Source organism: Nerophis ophidion, linkage group LG09 (assembly GCF_033978795.1).
Source record: "Nerophis ophidion isolate RoL-2023_Sa linkage group LG09, RoL_Noph_v1.0, whole genome shotgun sequence".
NCBI classification, from domain to species: domain Eukaryota; kingdom Metazoa; phylum Chordata; class Actinopteri; order Syngnathiformes; family Syngnathidae; genus Nerophis; species Nerophis ophidion.
Genome location: NC_084619.1, coordinates 48,003,476 through 48,023,412, shown reverse-complemented (window position 1 = coordinate 48,023,412; position 19,937 = coordinate 48,003,476). Strand labels below are relative to the sequence as shown.

The window sequence follows — 19,937 nt, the reverse complement described above, 5'->3', positions numbered from 1 at the left end:
TAGGGCTGGGCGATACATCGATATACTCGATATATCGCGGGTTTGTCTCTGTGCGATATAGAAAATGACTTTATCGTGATATTCGAGTATACATTCTCACGTAGTTGCTTTTAGCTACTGGCATTACACTACAGGCTCTTCCCACTCTCTTGTCTCTCCTTCTCACAGACAGCAAGTGCACCTTTTTACACACGTCACATACTGCCACATCATACGTCACATATGTATAAGCCCTCGCGGACGGAGCAGAGAGGTAGCAGCATGGGTTACGTTAGCTCTGATGCTAGCAATATCACGAGAGAAAGAAGTTGCGAATCTGGTAACAAATGATGAAATAATTAATTCCCAAGAAAAACAGCAGGGGATCCATTGTCTGGCGGTGGTTTGGCTTCAAGTGGGTATATGTCGAACAGACAACCGTAATTTTTCAAGTGTGGTGCTAAAGCGTTGCTACCAAAAGTAGCATTAATGCTAATATGTAGCATCATTTGAAAAGTCACCTGCAAGAGAATGAAGAGTGATTACCCCGAATGTCAACATCTCCATTCGGTGCCACACGCCCACAAACTCATGCACAAAAGTGCACTTTATTAGTTTTAAACTATTGTAGTGGCATTCTGTACAGAAAGTACACTTTAATTTAGTGTTGTTTTGATATGTCATCTTAGTGACATCTTGCACAAAAGTGCACTCATAGATTGTTTTAAAATGTCTCTGACAATCTTGCACTTTCTGTTTTGAAATGACATGAATGTGTGTGCCACTGCTTAATAACTGTTCGATAAATACAGTTTTGGTCACTTGACTTAGTTGTGATTTCCCTCTCTGCATGAAAGTTTAGAATGAGCATATATTAATGCAGTATGAACAAGAATGTTTTAATGTAGACTAGGGCTGGGCGATATGGCCTTTTTTTGATATCTCGATATTTTTAGGCGATATCGCGATATACGATATATATCTTGATATTTTGCCTTGGCCTTGAATGAACACTTGATGCATATAATCACAGCAGTATGATGATTCTGTGTCTACATTAAAACATTCTTGTTCATACTGCAATAATATATCCTACTATTAAACTTTCATGCAGAGAAGGAAATCACACGTCAATTGACCAAAACTGTATTAAACAGTCTTTGAGCAGTGGCACAAACGTTCATGTCATTTCCAAAAGAGAAAGTGCAAGATTGTCAGAGACACTTTAAGTGTCAAATATAAATGAGCTGCATTATACGAAATCAAATAGTATTTGTCTTTCGCTATGTGGTAGGTTACTACGGACGTTAGGAAATTCTCTTCATTCTCGAGCAGGTGACTTTTCAAATGATGCTACATATTAGAAGGGATGTTATTTTTAATAGCAACGCTTTTGGCCCACACTCGACAAATTACGGTTGTCTGTTCGACATATTCCCACTTGAAGCCAAACCACCGCCAGACGATGGACCCCGTGCTGTTTTTCTTGGGAATTAATTCTTCCTTCATTCACACCTTCTTTCTCTTGTATCACCACTCGCATGGCTCTGCTAGCATCACAGCTAACGTTACCCAGTCTGCTACCTCTCTGCTCCCCGAGGGCGTATACTAGGGGTGTAACGGTACGTGTATTTGTATTGAACAGTTTCAGTGCGGGGGTTTCGGTTCGGTTCGGAGGTGTACCGAACGACACGGAGATAATAAGTCGCGCACCGCACGTTGTGTAAATAATGCACACCGAGGCACCATGAATTGATTTACGTGGACCCCAACTTAAACAAGTTGAAAAACTTATTCGGGTGTTACCATTTAGTGGTCAATTGTACGGAATATGTACTGTACTGTGCAATCTACTAATAAAAGTTTCAATCAATTAAAAAAACAACACACGGCATTTTAGCAACGACTGGGCTATGATAGACTGACCACACCTCCTCTTTTCACGGGATATGACCTCTTTGCGGAGCTGTCCAGGTGGAGTTTCTTAAATGCCTCAAATGCCCGGCATTTTAAGTTAGGGTTGCGTGTATTTTCAATGTACGTTCAGGGTTAAGAAGGGGTTAAAAACAAAAAAAAAAGTGCCGCACGCAGCAGCATTCGTGAGGGAGGGGTTGAGGCAGAGAGAGCAAGAGAGTTATGATAAATGCGCATGCGTCGCCAGGCTCTGCTTTTTACCCATGGATTTATCAGATTTTATTTTTTATTATCTATAGCAGCGGTGTCAAAAGTGTGCCCCGGAGGCCATTTGTGGCCCACAGCTAATGTTTTAAAGGCCCATGGCACATTCTAAAAATACTATTAAAATAAACAAAAGTGAAATAAAAAAGCTTAAAGGCTAAATGTAATTTAGAAAAAAGTTGCAACATTGACTAATAAAACAAAGGTTCTTTCAAACTGTCATTGCTCAAAACATAATATTGAATCAAAATCAATGTTATTATGAATGATTGACCTATTTAAGTTTCCGATTACTTCACATCAATATTTTTGGTGGAATATTTAGCAAATTTGTTAAATAAATAATCAAAAAATGTATATGTTGTTGTTTTCTTACTGTACCGAAAATGAACCGATCCGTGACCTCCGAACAGAGGTACGTACCGAACCGAAATTTTTGTGTATCTTTACACTCCTAGCGTATACGTATGTGACGTATGATGTGACAGTATGTGACGCGTGTAAGAAGGTGCGCCTGCTTGTCTGTGAGAAGGACAGACAAGAAAGAGTGTGAAGAGCCTGTAGTGTAATGCCCGCAGCTAAAAATAAATGCGTGAGAACGTATACTCGAATATTATTATATAGTCATTTTCTATATCGCACAGAGAAAAACCCGCGATATATCATGTATATCGATGTATCACCCGGCCCTAGTGTAGACACATAGAATCATCATACTGGTGTGATTATATGTATCAAGTGTTCATTCTGGGCTAAGGCAAAATATCGAGATATATATTGTGTATCGTGATATAGCCTACTAATATCGAGATATTAAAAAAAAAGGCCATATTGCCCTACACCATAGCACAAACCGTAACACTCCTGTTCAGTGTATTTGATTATTATTTCTTTAAACTATTTGCAATATATCTGTCAGCGAAGAAAAATCCATAAATTAGCCACGCCTCAGGGTACAAAGTGTATGTAAAATATAGCGGCTTATTGTCTGGAATTTGTGGCATATATATGTATGTATTTTTTGAATAAAATCTTGAAAATTATAAATCACTTGGATGTGAATCAATTTTTTTGAGCACCTCGTCCCTCTATTGAACATTTGGGGGTGCAGTTTATTCCCCTTTTGGAAAAACTGTCATTAGAGGTTAGTTTTTTATTTGTTTCCATCGCTCCCCAACAAATTGGGTATACTTGCTCGTTCGTCTGTACTGATGGCCTAATTTTGCTCACTCGTTTGAAGCCAAAATATTACCACACAAGACATTTAGCTTTACAATCAACTTTTTTCTTGCCAATTTGTTACCCTGCTTTTCACTAGCAAGTGCCGACATGCGAGGCTCTGTGTTCATGCATTTGTGTAAGTCGGCAGGCCGCCTCCGCCCACTGAAACAAAGATTGAGGATAACTGACAACATTGTTCACGTTGTTCATTTAATTTGTGATTGATTTATTGATGACAGCAACATTTTCGTGTTCATTTTCCTTTTTTTTTTTGACGCATAATTAACTTAATGCCCTGCGATGAGGTGGCGACTTGTTCAGGGTGTACCCCGCCTTCCGCCCGATTGTAGCTGAGATAGGCACCAGTGCCCCCCGCGACCCCAAAGGGAATAAGCGGTAGGAAATGGATGGATGGATGGATTAACCTAATGTCATTCCGTGTTTTTGTCTGAATGTAATGGTGATCAATAATGTATTATATATTATTCAATGAATCTGAAAATTAGAAGTATCAGTATCAGCATAGGTAAGGCCATTCCTAATCCTACTTGTAAAAATTCCCGCATTTTCTATATCGCATTATTCTGTTGCAAGGCTCTTCAACTACATAATGAAGAGGGCCGCAGTTTCAAGAGTCCAAGGGCTCAGGAGCTTCACATCGAAATTTGGATGTTTCGTCACAAAGTTCCCGCGCAGGTTATATACTTTTGTGACTGCGTTTACTTAATTGCAAAGTAAACACGTTGGCTTTTACACTTCACTGTCAATAAGTTCACTGCCCTCGCTACTCGATTCCAGCATGAAGAAATAGAAACTCCAGAAGTTTTGTTGAGGATCAATGTTCCTTCTGAAATCTTTGTCCGTCCATCCATCCATCCATTTCCTACCTTTTGTCTCTTTTGGGGTCGCTGGAGCCTATCAGCTGCATTCGGGCGTAAGTTGCCACCTCATCACATGGCCAACACAGATAAACAACATTCACACTCACATTCACACACTAGGGCCAATTTAGTATTGCCAATCAACCTATCCCTAGGTGCATGTTTTTGGAGGTGGGAAGAAGCCGGAGTACGTGGAGGAAATCCACGCAGTCACGGGAAGAACATGCAAAGTCCACACAGAAAGATCCAGAGCCCGGGATTGAACTCAGGACTACTCAGGACCTTCGTATCGTGAGGCACATGCACTAAACACAAATAAAACAGTTGTTTACCTATATAGAAAATAAACAACATTAACACATCAAACATTGCACACAATGAATGTGACTCATCACAATTAAACCTAAGGTGTAGCTTTATTGCTCTCTACCTGTCAAAGTAGCGCTACATTAAACAAGCTTTGTTCTGACAAAATAAACAGGACCATGAATTAGGGCTGGGCGGTATATACGATATATCGCAGATTTGTCTCTGTGCGATATAGAAAATTAATATATCGTAATATTCGATTATATGTTCTCACACCGGTGATTTAAGCTGTGTGCATTACATTACTGGCGTGTCTCACTCCTTCTCGTCTGTCCTTCTCACAGAGATGCAAAATAAGCCCGCCTTCTTACATACGTCACATACTGTTGCACATGTAGCGTCACACGCTCTCGCCGAGAGCTAATGGCTAACGTTAGCTGAGGCAGGTCGCGTTGCATTTAGCTGCAGGCATTACACAACAGGCGTTTCTCAGTCCTCCTCGTCTCTCATTCTGACGGATACGGAAAACAAGCCCGCCTTCTTACATACGTCACATACTCTCGCGAGTCTAACGTCATAGCTCTCGCCGATCAGCGAGAGAGAGATGGTGCGAAACTTATCATAAATGGAGGAAGAACAATAAATGCTCAACATAAAGAGCAGGGGGTCCATCATCTTCAAGTGGGAAGATATTCAGCTGACAACAGCAATATGCTGTTCAATGTATATACTATGATGATTAACCTGTGTGATGACTGTATTATGCTGATAGTATATATTTGTACCATGAATTGATTAACGTGGACCCCGACTTAAACAAGTTGAAAACCTTATTGTGGTGTTACCATTTAGTGGTCAATTGTACAGAATATGTACTGTACTGTGCAATCTACTAATAAAAGTATCAATCAATCAATGCAAAGTATGGAGCAGAAGTGTTACTACAAAAAAGTAGCAACACTATTAATTTGTTCTTTCATTTAAAAAGTCACCCGTGAGACAATGAAGAGTATTTAATGAATATAGTTTTGGTCAATTGACTTAGTTGTGATTTCCCTCTCTGCATGAAAATTTAAAATGAGCATATATTAATGCAGTATGAAGAAGAATGTTTTAATGTAGACACATAGAATCATCATACTGCTGTGATTATATGCATCAAGTGTTCATTCAAGGCCAAGGCAAAATATCGTAATATATATCGTATATCGCAATATAGCATAAAAATAAATGATAAATAAATAAATGATAAATGGGTTGTACTTGTATAGCGCTTTTCTACCTTCAAGGTGTACTCAAAGCGCTTTGACACTACTTCCATATTTACCCATTCACACACACATTCACACACTGATGGAGGGAGTTGCCATGCAAGGCGCTAACTAGCACCCATCAGGAACAAGGGTGAAGTGTCTTGCTCAGGACACAACGGACGTGACGAGGTTGGTACAAGGTGGGGATTGAACCAGGGACCCTCGGGTTGAGCACGGCCACTCTTCCACTGCGCCACGCCGTCCCTAAATATCGCGATATTAATAAAAGCCAATATCGCCCAGCCCTACCATGAATACATAAGACATCACAAGTCAGACATTTCAGTAAAAAACAAAGATATTTTTATGCACAATATCTCCCTAAAAAATCTTGACAAATTTTGGGATGAAGCTTACACATATAGCTTTCCACCGTTGTTGCTGCTTGTCTGTAACAATGTGTCCGTAGCGTAAAAGGGGCGACAGGAATAAATGACTCGAGCACTTGCTGGATGCAGAAAATTCTTGCTTTGTCTAGTTGCTGTTAAATCGGACTTATAACAATGTTCGATTTTCGCAATTATTTTTTTTTTTGCTATTTTCAGGGTGAAACGAGTAGTTTTCTTTTACTCACTCCACTGCTGCTTCATTGTGACTCGTTGTTGCCCCCTGCGCGGTGTCAGGATAAGCAGCCCTTGTTTGAAAGGTTTCATCAAGCCTATTTGGGTGATGTTCGGTGGGCCAAATGAAAAGCTTTGGTGGGCTGGATTTGGCCCGCGTGCTGCCACTTGAATAATCCTGTTCTATTGTGTGCAGCCCCATGCTAATTGTGTTTAATGTAAAATCATTTTACAATTTTTCTTGTATTGCCTTACCCTAGTTCAGTATGTCACTCTCCAGCTGTTGCCACAATTTTTTAGATCTGATGTGATTTTGTTTTCTTCTTCTGCTTCTTTCCCAGTTAAACCCGGTGGCCGTGTCCACTGTCAGTACTTTCCTGCCGTGGATAAGGTGCTTTTTGTTGACGACTGTGCAGTGGGATGCAGGAAGGACCTGAATGGCATCCTGCTGTTGGACACAGCCCTCCAACCACCAGTTGCCAAACCTGAGGATCTGGTTCAGATGGAGCTTCCTGTCACCGAGGTAGTAATATGGAGTACACTTGTGATCAAGCTTACAAACACTCATCATGGTGATCAACTTTTATCATTATGAAAAGCCTTTAATCATTATTATCAACATTTTTCTTAGCTGGAATGATTATACAGTGTACAAGAATTGAGTGCACATGTTTTATAAAGATTAAAAACACCTGTACTAGGTCTGGGCGATATTGCCTTTTTTTAATATCGCAATATTTTTAGGCCATATCGCGATGTATGATATATATTACGATATTTTGCCTTGGCCTTGAATGAACACTTGATGCATATAATCACAGCAGTAAGATGATTATATGTGTATACATTAAAACATTCTTCTTCATACTGCATTCATATAGGCTACTTTTAAACTTTCATACAGAGAGGGAAATCACAAATAAGTCAGTTGACCAAAAGTGTATTTATTAAATTTATCAAGCAATGGCACAAACATTCAAGTCATTTCCAAAACATAAAATGCAAGATTGTCAGAGACATTTTAAGTGTCAAATAAAAATGAGCTGCATTATAGGAAATCCAATAGTATTCGTCCTTCATTATGTGGTATGTTACTAAGGTTATGAAATTCTCTTCATTCTCTAGCGAGTGACTTTTCAAATGATGCTACATATTAGCAGTAATGCTACTTTTTATAGCAACGCTTTTCCCCCCCACATTTGACAAATTACGGTTGTCTGTTTGACATATTCCCACTTGAACCCGAACCACAGCCAGACGATGGAAACCCTGCTGTTTTTATTGGGAATTAAGTCTTCCTTCATTTGTTACCAGATCCGCACCTTCTTTCTCTCGTACGGCTACGTTAGCAGCTAATGTAGCCCAGTATGCTACGTCTCTGCTCTGCGAGGGCGTGTACGTATGTGACGTATGATGTGACGTATGTAAGAATGTGAGGAGAGACAGGAAAGAGTTAGAAGAGCCTGAATACCCGCAGCTAAAAGCAACTGCGTGAGAACGTATACTCGAGTATTACGATATAGGCATTTTCTATATTGCACAGAGACAAATCCGCGATATATCGTGTATGTCGATATATCCCCAGCCCTAACATGTACATACAGACAGTACAGTCTCAAATACACTTGCCGAAAATGCATAATTAAAAAGGAAAAAAAAACATATACAATTCGCACTGGAGTATAAGTATAAGTTTACCAAACAATCTGTCACTCCTAATTGCTAAATCCGATGAAATCTTATACGTCTAGTCTCTTACGTGAATGAGCTAAATAATATTGTTTGATATTTTACAGTAATGTGTTAAGAATTTCACACATAAGTCACTCCTGAGTATAAGTCGCACCCACGGCCAAACTTTGAAAAAAACTGCGACTTATAGTCTGAAAAATACTTTTTGTCATTGATCATGATTGTCCGCAGCATAAAAAGAGTTGTGTAACCGCAGCAGTTATTTGATTAACCAATACTAAATAAAGTGAAAGAAAATCAGCTTCAAGAACCACTGAGACTCAAGCCACTCATGAACTGCTAACTGCTGGACAACCAGTGTTCGTGTCCACACACCATGGGTTGAGAGGATGCAGATGAAGGCTAAGATTATGCTCCCGTGCAATTACTATCCCATACCCTCCAAAGCTGTCTTTTCACAGGTGTTCGTTTGGCCCTGTCATTTGCAATTCCCTGCCAAATCGCTTGAGGACAGTTGTCAAACTGTTCTCTGGTTAAACTCTTTGGTTTCCCAGCTAATTGTAGGGAACAATGGCGACCGAAGGAACTTATCAATGTGGCACATCCCTCACCTTCATTTTACATGGTGCTTGGTATCCAGAGGAGAACACTTTTGTTTCCAAAATGTTGCTTTCGTAGGCCGGAAAAACAGGAAAGGCTACTATGGCGTCATAACCGCGCCAAAAAAAGAAAACAGGCACTCATTTTATGCTGGCGCAACCCTTCTTTGCACGCTTATACTGCCTCTTTTTGCACTTGTTATGCGTCTTTCTCGTTCTCTACACGCATGACGTTCCCCCCTTTTGGCACTTAGGGTCAGGCATTGAATACATGGCCTACCAACTCCCCTCTTTTCTGATTGGTCACTTTAAACGCCTACTGTCTCCTGGTCAAAGCCAATCCGAGGCAAAGTAAGGCGGGTCATCATTTGTGGAGGATATGTGTGAGGAAAATGAGTCAAGGAACAGCCATACTGTATATTTCAATATTGTCTAATATCTGTTGCTCAACTCACCTAATTTTCCGCTGAGTTGATGACGGGGATTTCTCAATTTTCACATAAATCCTCTTGCCACAATGACCCGCCTTGCTTTGCTTCGGATTGGCGCTGACCAGGAAACAGTAGGCTTTTAAAATGACCAATCAGAAAGGACAGGAGATTCTGGGCTGTGTATTCAATGCCTGATCAAAAGTGCCTAAAGGGTGCAAAGTCGCACATGTAGAGAAATGGAAAGACTCATCAGGAGTGTAAACTGAGTCATTTTGTTTGAACGTGGACTAGGGATGTATGGTATATCGGTACTAATAAAGTACCGCGATACTAATGAATTAAAAACAGTAATACTGCTTCCGAAAAATAATGGCGCGCCTTTTGTCACGTCGTGAAATTGCTAGTTTTACGAGCAAGGAGTGTGTTCGGCAATGCACACGCACAGAGTACTTACAAGCAGACACGGTGTAGACAGAAAAGGGATAATGGACGAATATTGCCTTACCACTAACCATAAAGTTGAAGCTATGAACATTGAAACGCGGCTAAAGTCCATCCGCAGTCTGCAGTGTTTTATCTACTTCTAAACCACTAATCCTCGCCTCTATGGCGACAAATAAAGTAAGTTTCTTACTAGTATCATCCCCGCAGGATAAGGAATAGCTAAACATGCTTTGAAAAACACCATAGGAGGATACAATAGCTCACCGCTAATAACCAATGAGCTCTCCTGAATGTAAGCAAATGCCATTGGGTGGATCTACACCTGACACCCACTGTTATGATACCAAGTACAAGAGATGATTACATTGACATTTTTCCATTGTCACAAAATCTTTTTCATTTGTTTTATTAATATTATGTTTATAAACTCAGGAAATACGTCCCTGGACACATGAGGACTTAAAATATGACCCTGTAAATTCTTGGTATCGGATTGATACCCAAATTTGTGGTATCATCCAAAACTAATGTCAACCATCCATAAAAAAGAATAAGTGTTCATTACATTTTAAAAGAAGTGTAGATAGAAAATAAGCTGACATTAACAGTAAATGAACAAGTAGATTAATAATCCATTTTCTACTGCTTGTCCTTCATAATTTTGACGAAATAATAGAATGAGAAATGACACTATTTTACTATATGCATCAGCAGCCAAATTAAAAGCCGTTGTTTGCTTACATACTACTAAAAGAAAAGTTGTTGAGCATGTTCACTATTTTATTTAAGGCAAAAATTATTCGATTGCAATAAAAAATGTATGTTTAATGTTCCACAAGAGTTTTGTAGCGGCACACACATTTGTACGCTTTATATAGGCACTTAAACATGCAAAAGGGTTCCTTTGGTTCGTGTGTGCTGATTTTAGAAATAATGTACACTTCACTCTACATGTAATACATTACCATGTTGCTGATTAAACGTGTTATAATTCTATGAGTGTTGGGTTTCAGCAGTACAGGTGTGCATGCGCGCTTTAAACACTAAAAAAAAAGATTCATAATTTTCCCAGAACTCTGTACGTGCAGGCTAATAAAGGTGTAATGCCACCAAGTCAGATGTTGCTGCTTTTTTCAGCTTTCTGATTAGACAAAATGTGCATGACAGCAGGTGTATGCGTTTGAGTGTTGACAGACACTTTTGAAACTACACTTTTTTTAATGGAGATTGTTTGACCCCAAATATGCATTTTTGAAAATCTCCTTGTTCGTGTAGACATAGCCTTTATTTCCAACACTGTAAGTGGAACGCTTGCAACCCGGGTGTGACGTCATTCCCAGCCCCGACTTTCAACTTCCGATGTAAATTGAACACAACATTACTTACATGCAAATAACTTCCTCCTCTTGCCCCTTCCAGTTTGCTGTGACTGCGTCTCTGCACTGTAAGCCATGCAGTAAAATTTGTTCATGATTAATTGTGAATAAATATTTTTGACTGCCTTAATCATATCTTGATGTACATTGGATTGATTTGAGCATCCATCCATCCATTTTCTACCGCTTGTCCCTCTCGGGGTCGCAGGGGGTGCTGGATCCTATCTCAGCTGCATTCGGGCGGAAGGCGGCGTACACCCTGGACAAGTCGCTGCCTCATCGCAGGGCCGTATTTAAAAGAAACTTGTCCAGGGTGAACCCTGCCTTCTGCTCGAGTGCGGTTGGGGAAAGACTCCTGATGCTCATGATACATTATTCCATCTGCTAAATGTTGACCAATAAATCTGTTTTCTCAGGCCCAACAGTTGCTGTCAGCCTGTCAGGAGAAGATAGACGTGTCCACCACAAAGGGCTACGAACTCTTTATTGTACAGCTTAAAGAGGGCCTGAAAAATACCTCACATGAGACAGCAGCCAATCACAAAGTGGCCAAGGTCAGTCCGACAGCTTTACTCAGCTTTCAGCTCTGGCATGTTAAGATGTTTCTTCATGAGCAGTGTTTCAGCATGTCCGTCAAAGTTTTGCCAGCCCAGAGGAGTGGATCATTTATAAATTGAAGCATAGTTGATTATTCTGTAATATGGGTTGAGCACATTTGTCACAGATGTACAGTAATGTATCGCAGTCTCTCCAAGATCTTGCAATGTTACAATTTCACACAAATTCAACGAATCTCTGCAAATTATACGCAGCCTGACAACTTTGTCCAAAACATCTTCTTGTGTCAACATAACATGTATTGGTGGGTAGTTTGTCAAAATTTTGCATAGATGATGATCTACAAACCATCTTCAATCAGCTTTCTGACTGTCTTCATATATTGCACAGTTTCGTAGACTTTCTTATTTATGTGTTGAAATCCTCCGCGATGCAACGACTTTCATGTGGTATTAGACAGAAAGGAGGAACGTTTTTTCTCCTCCAATTGAAAACGTGGACGTTATCATCACTATAATTCCAATCAATGCAAGTCATCAGAATCAGGTAATACACCAACTTATACTCTTGTCTTCATGAAAGATAGGAATCTGTGTTAAACATGCATGTATATTCAGTAAAACACCTTTAATATGTGAACAAAAACGGCAAAATAAATACATCTAAATTATATAATATATATATAAATGTATGGATATATATATATATATATATATGATATGTGTGTGTATGTATACGTATATATGAAGTAGATCACCTCGACTTGGTCATTTATTAAGTAATTCATTAACGTTGAAAAACTTATTGGGGTGTTACCATTTAGTGGTCAATTGTAGGGAATATGTACTCTACTGTGCAATCTACTGATAAAAGTTTCAATCAATCAATCAATGCCTACTGAGCCTATGGTGCTGTTAAGTTATTGTGGCTCAATTTGCCTTATTTTAATTTTTTATTTTAATGTATTATTATTTAATATATATTGTTGTTTTAGTTGCTTAAGAGATATTCCTGCCTCTGAATTTGCTCATTGCTGTTTTTGTGCATTATTTGCTGCCGAAATCATTAAACGAACAGGTTACTCATCAGTTACTCAGTACTTGAGTTGTTTTTTCACAACATACTTTTTACTTTTACTCAAGTAAATATTTGGGTGACTACTCCTTACTTTTACTTGAGTAATAAATCTCTAAAGTAACAGTACTTTTACTTGAGTACAATTTCTGGCTACTCTACCCACCTCTGAAAAATATAAACCTCAAAACAACTTTCTCAAAGAGCATTTTAGGCTGCAACGAACGGACTGGTATCTGCTTTAGTGCTTCATAGTAAAATACTAGCTGTGGAACTATTGAACTCTGTCTGTATAAGTATTGTATATGTAATAGCAGATGCAAGTCATTATCTGTTTGCAGTAATCTTTATGGCTGTGTCATTATTGTACACATGCACGGAAAGGCCTCATTTTGCTGGGATTTAAGTGTGAAAGACCGTCCACCGTTACGTCTCACGCCTGTGTGTAACTTAAGATAACATTTTGTCTTCTTTTTACTGGTACTCTTCTCAGTGGGCAACGGTAACCTTCCAACTTCCTCACCACATACTGAAGCTGGTTGCTAGTGCCATTGTCAGTGAGCTGAAGAAGATCAACCAGAACATTGCTGCATTGTCTGTGGCCTCATCCATCATGGACAGACTCTCCTACCTCTTGTCAAGCGCCCGGCCTGAACTCGGCGTGGGCCCTGGGCGCTCTGTAGATAGGTGAATAATCTGCAAAATAAGTAATTATGGATTATGCACAGTTCAGGTCCCGAAGTTGACTTTCTATTATCGTAGGAATGAGTGTCACGTCACTTGTGGGCCCTTAATGGTGATTTATTTGAACCACTGTTTTTCCAGAGTGGAGTTATTGTAAAGTATCCAATTTCAAGGACTTTTGTTAACAAATTAACAAAATTGATGCAAAAGTTTTAATTATGTTGACTAATTTACATATGGTGTAAATGATACATTCAGGTTCAGATATATACATATACACCCTATAATACTTCTTTCCTCACTGTTTGTTGTTCTCATCATTTTTGTTATATTGTTTCTCTACAGATCTTTAATGTACAGTGAGGCCAACAGAAGGGAGACGTTTACATCGTGGCCACATGCTGGTTACCGGTGGGCTCAGCCTGATCCAATGGCCCAGGCAGGGTTTTACCACCAGGTACGTTCCCAGAGATCGTCATTAAGGAAAAAATGTAGCCGTCTGTGTTGCCGTTTTTTACTTAGAGGACTGTTTGTGTTATACAGTGTTCTCTCATTCATAGCGGGGGTTACTACCTTCACAACCAAAGCCCAACTTTCTCATGAAATCAAACCCAAAGTAAGACAAACAAGAATGCTTCAGAGATTATAATTCAGTTATAACACCTCCACATAAGTACATATTTGGAGGCAAAAAACTGGGAACTCAATCGGAGATGAATCATACAATAGATGGGTAAATAATTTGTCCAGCAGAAATCTTACCCAACCAGAAAACGATGTACTGGTGAAAGGGTTGAGCTTTGTCTTGACTAAGCAACAGGATCCTACAGTTGATCTGATCACAGTGACCGAATCAGGTATTTGGGAAAACAACCTAACAGGTAAACAAAGTTGGCTAAAATTGGCAGCAGGTCTCTCTAATGCAAAGCCATAATCACCAAACTTTCCCTTTTGAGGAGAAGAAAGCAGTAACATCCCTGAGCAAGGATAAAAAGCAGACAAATAGAGTCTCCTAGCAGACGAAGAGAGATGCACAATAATTCTCAACACAATTGATTACCAGAACAAATTTCTTTCACTTTTCAAAGACACTAACACATTTAAAATACTCATCGGTACCCGGCCAGTGGGTACAAGAGGAGAATCATTGAGTGCCTACCTGCGTTACGGGAGTCAGAAACTATAAGCCATGCACTTTATAACAGAAGATACCCACAAGAGACCAACTATCCATGGTATTTATGGACAGCAGCATTAACTCTTTGACATACAATATTACTATGTATGTGGCCAACATTTTAGCACCTTTATTTGGCAAAACACCACATCATGTCCGAAACTCCATGGACTTTGTGGCAAAGATCCGAGACTTAAGATTGGATAACAATGAAACTATGGTTTTATTCGATGTCACCTCCTTGTTCACCTGTATTACTATCCAGGATGCAGGAGGCAACTTCTGCTATGTGATCACACCTTAAAGGATAAATCCACACAAAACCCGGAACAGATATGCCTTTGGCTGTAACATTACCTTAAATACTATGTATTTTTGCTACAAATGTGGCAAACCTTTACATGGAGGACATGGAAAAGAGAGCCCTGAGTTCTTTTACGGGTACAGCACCAAGTCATTTATACAGATGCAGTATGTGAATGACACATGGGTAAAAATCAGCAGCCAAGAAGTACAACGCTTGATATACCACTTTACCTCAGTGGAGAAGTAAGTTATCATTTGAGTTTGTCAAAGACAGTAAGTTGCCTTTTTTGGACTGTGATGTCATCATGTCTACATTGGAGAGGACAGGGGCTTCCATGTTGTGGTGTATACCGAAAACTCACATATATTGATCAATACCTACTTTTTGACTCACACCGCCCACTGGAGCACAAACTGGGTGCTATCAGAACCCTACAACATATAGCTAATAAAGTTCCCACCAGCCCACAGGACAAAGAGAAAGAACATAAGTATTTCAGGGAAGCCCTCAAAACTTGTGGCTACCCGAGCTGCTCCTTTATGAAAAGTGCATCCAGTTATAGAAGTAACAAGAACAGAGTGGATGAGGAAGAAAATGTAAAATATGAAATAACTGTTTACCTGCACCTCAAGAAGAAACAGCAGTCCTTTTGAGGAATAAAATGTACAGATAGTGGACAGAGAGGACAGATGGTTCAAAAGAGGAGTGAGGGAAGCCATCTTCGTTCAGGTTGAAAAACCATCCCAAAACAGAGGAGGTAGTCTGCAACCTACCTATCTCCCATATATGGACCTGGGCCAATAACAAATTTTGCTCGACGATAATTTGACCTCCAAATTATTGCTGATAAACAAAATTACTACCATTATTTTTTTTGAGACCAAATTAACCACTGATATAATGATAATACAAAATAATAATGCATGCAGTGATTTTCTTGTATATTTAAAATTTTGTAATTTGAATGTAAAAGTTTTTATCTTCAAGTTCAATCAAACAAATAACAATAACATATACTTTGTCTGTTAGCAAAATGTTGCCCTTGAATAAAAATCACAACCAAAAAAATTAACTTATGTTTTTGGGGTTGGGGGGTGGTTAATATACACAAGCAAAACAATAAATGCAATGGCAACATTATAAGTATTAAAAATGAAGTTGCACTTTACTTTTGAATATGAAGGCAGAGGTAATAATACATTTCAGGATAAAATCAGCACGTACACATAAAATAATTCAGTAATGGGAGCAGAGTGACTGAGTTCTCACTCACTCTGCTCCTTATTGTGATGAGGTTGGTTGATGGCACAGCAAGGTGTATGGAAGAGGGGGATCTGAGGGAGCGGAGCGTGCTAGAGTAACGATGTGGAGGAGGTCTGACAAATAAGGAGGGGTGAAGTTGTGGATGGCCTTAAAGGTAAAGAGAGGGATTTTGTGGTTAATTCTTTGCCTGACTGGGAGACTGTGAAGTTTTTGTTGGATGGGTGTGATGTGATGGAATGAGGGAGTTTTGGTTATGATCCGGGCAGCAGAGTTATGGACCAGTTGCAGCCTGTGGAGGGACTTCTGGGGGAGGTCAAAGTTAAGGGAGTCACAGTAATCGATGCGGGAGGTGACCAGACAGTGAACGAGGATGGAGGCAGAATGCACAGTAAGAGATGAGACCCAGACTCTTAACTTGTGAACGGGATCACAGGTGAGTTGTCGTCAGTTAGGGAGAAACTGTTGACTTTCGAAAGTGTGGATTTTGTACCAATGAGAATTATTTGGGTTTTAGTATTGTTTAATTTGAGGAAGTTTTAGGTGAACTAGGATTTTATTTCAAATAAGCAGGAGGTGAGGGAGTGGCCTTAGTGTAGAGGTAGAGCTGGGTCATTAGCGTAGCTTTGAAAGTGAATAATACATTTACTGAAGATACGGCCAGAGGGGATAAGGTAAGTGATGAAGAAAAGTGGGCACAAGACATAATCCTTGTTGAACACCTGTTGTGATTGCAGAATTATCAGGTTTAAAGGATTTCAGATGTATGAACTGAGTGCGGCTTATCAGGTATGAGTGGAACCAGTCCAGGAAGGTGTTGATGATACCAATGGATGAGAGTCTATTGAGGAGGATTGGATGAGAGATGGTGTCAAAGGCTGCACCCAGGTACAGGAGGATGAAAATGGAGAGAAGTCCAGAATCAACTGCAGTGAGAAATTTGTTGGTGATTTTTAACAGGTCACTGTTTGTACTGTGACAAGGAGTCTGGAAGGGGGTGCAATTGGGATGCGGTTTTGGAAATTAAAGGTACATTGGAAATGGAACGGAGGATCTTGCAATTGTTGGGATCTGAACTGGGTTTCTTCAAAATTTGAGCGACAGCTGCTATTTTAAAAAGTGGAACAATACCATTGGAAAGTGAAGAGTGAATAATAGCAAAGATGAGGGGAAACAGTGAAGAGAGGCATCCTTTGACCTGGGCCGAGTGTAGGGGATCTTACTGACATGTGAAGGGCTTGGATTTATTGAGTAGGTCAGAGATTTCTCAGAGTGGGCAGTACACAATTGGAAAATGTTTGACTGTGTGGTGAAGGTTGAGGTGAGAAGAGAGGCACAGAAGTGGAGCAAAGTTGTTTGTAAATATTTATAATTTATTCAGTACAAAAGACAATTATGGAGTTGCAAGTGTCAGCTGAGTACAAGTAGGGGGTAGGGAGTCCTGAAGTTGAAAAATGTGAATAAATAATGACAAGAGCATCTTGGTGGGGCCATCGCTGGCACAGGCTGGACTAATCATGTGATTTGGGTTGGGTGATAGTCATTTTTGTGCATTTCCTTGTGGATGGTGAGACCGGTCTTTTTATGGATTTGCTCAAGCTCGCAACATTTATTCCATCATTTTCGGAGGTCGGGCGTGTACCAGGGAGCAGTTGTGGTTAAGGAAAGCGACAGGGATTTTACTGGTGAAAGTGAATTAAAAATGCTACTTAATTCTTTATTGTAGTGTGTTAGTAGTTCATCTGGGGTGGAGAGATGGTCCAGCGAATGAATATTGTCAATATTGTGACAGAGGGTGCTGATGTTGATATCCTTAATATTCTGGAATTTTATCAGGCTCAAAGACTAACCAAAACACTACGTATTGAGGGGGAGAATGGAAGGTGCCATGTGTCACATGATCTTGGCAAACAACCTCTTTCCCTCAAGGAAATTACTGAAATTGGGTAGTGGCTTGGTTTTGCCTGCATGACAACTGATGAGCATCTCAAGGCCTTGAAATTGACTTAGCCAATCTCCAAACCAGAACCCAATACAAAATGTTTGTTGGGAGCTAAAAGTCTGTGTTGCTCCACGACAGCTCCAAAACCTGAAGGATACGGAGAAGATCTGTATGATGGAATGGGCCAAAATCCCTTCTGCAGTGTGTGCAAACCTGGTCAACAACTACAGAAAACACTCGAACTTTGTATTTGTAAACATTTGTTTCTTGCCAATTATTAAGTACTGTTTTTATAATGTATCAAATACTTATTTCACGCAATAAAATGAATATCAATTACTTATAAATCATACAATGTGATAATTTCCTTTTTTTTTTTTTAAATTTTATTTTACATTTAGTATATCTATTAAACTAATTACATACCTCTCCATGCAAAATCGTCAGTGTATCAAAATAATACATGTACCTTATTTTAGCATAGCATTGAGGAGATTCACCATTTCTCAGAATATAAGCAGCTTAATCCGTGGCTTGGGTTCTGTGCTAGAAGCATTACAAGGCGGAGTGCGTTTGGACAACATTGCAGCGATTCAATAAAATTCAATTGTTACCAGAAAAACAGTGCAAAAAAGACAAACAGCGAAGGTACATAGAACTGAAGGAAAGAGGAGATGCAATGTAGCAATCAATCAGCGGCCAAGACAGGACACAGGGCTCTTTGATTTGTCCACCATCAGCCAGTAGTTTGCCTTGTACCATGTCACTTTGGCATGACTTAATTGCTTCATGTGTTAGACTGCTGGTAATATCAAATGCATGTTGTAATACATGTATATGAACATTTACAATTTAAAAGTCTGCGATGCACTGAGACCATAGTAAGTGGTGAGGGAACACTGTACCACCAGAATATAAAATATACTGACATCAGTTACCGCTAGTATGTAAAATGCATTATTGATAGTGCAAGTGATTATAATAATGTTCACCTTCCATCTTCTCCCATAGCCTGCCTCAACAGGGGATGACCGAGCCATGTGTTTCACTTGCAGTGTGTGTTTGGTATGTTGGGAACCTACAGATGAGCCGTGGTGAGTGAAGATGGTTTCCTAGAAAGTTTAGTTAAAAATGTCCTATTGAAGGGACATTTTCGCGCACGCGTGCGACAAATGTCATCTATATTGATTATTTCCCCACCATACCCCAGGTCTGAACATGAGCGACATTCCCCCAACTGTCCGTTTGTAAAGGGAGAACATACACAAAATGTTCCCTTGTCAGTGACACTGGCAACCAGTCCTGCCCAGTATCCCAACAGTCCTGACTGTTCGGACAAAATAGCCTGCTACGGTTTTGGCAGCTGCCCGCAGTTTCTGGCTGTCGCAACAAAGAGGGGCAAACTATGTATTTGGGATGTCTCAAAAATGATGAAGGTGAGATCAAACATTGGTATCACCTGTCCTGTTTATCTTTTTTTAAAGCGGTAGAGTCATCAAAGTGATGGGACGTATGAATAAATTGTTATTGTGGGTCTAACAGGTACATCTGAAGTTTGATATTAACCCGTATGACCCAGCCATCCTGAGGCAGCTGATTCTGTGTGGTGGGGAGCACAGCCAGCAGACACTCGCCGAGTCTCGCCCACCAACTTTGGCCTGGCTGGAGGAAGCTTCCTCCTGCTCAGACCTGCCCAAGCTGGAAGGAGACAGGTGAGCACCACATTTTTTTTAATTAATAGTGAGCCTTATTCAGACAGTGGAACTTCCAAAGTCAACCCCAATCTTCTCAGACACGCTGAACGACACTTGTTTGTTGGTGTCAAATAAGCTTCCCTCTGACAAATCTGTTTGAGTCAAGCTGTTGCACCACTTTGAAGCTTAATTGACTGTGCAAGCAATTGTGTTGGTAACATTGCATTGAATTAACTGCAATGTAAAAAGAAGTTTGCG

At 39.8% G+C, this 19,937-nt stretch overlaps 1 protein-coding gene across 3 annotated transcripts in view; it reads left to right on the top strand.

Annotated features, from left to right (window-relative positions):
- Positions 1-19,937, top strand: part of birc6 (baculoviral IAP repeat containing 6) — a 191,471-nt gene that overhangs the window by 10,154 nt on the left and 161,380 nt on the right. For all 3 annotated transcript variants that reach the window (XM_061911095.1, XM_061911094.1, XM_061911093.1), the window contains exons 2-8: positions 6,783-6,964; positions 11,400-11,537; positions 13,109-13,302; positions 13,645-13,756; positions 18,997-19,079; positions 19,196-19,421; positions 19,528-19,697. In XM_061911095.1, the coding sequence (XP_061767079.1) occupies positions 6,783-6,964; positions 11,400-11,537; positions 13,109-13,302; positions 13,645-13,756; positions 18,997-19,079; positions 19,196-19,421; positions 19,528-19,697 (1,105 nt within the window). The remainder of the gene's footprint in view (positions 1-6,782; positions 6,965-11,399; positions 11,538-13,108; positions 13,303-13,644; positions 13,757-18,996; positions 19,080-19,195; positions 19,422-19,527; positions 19,698-19,937) is intronic.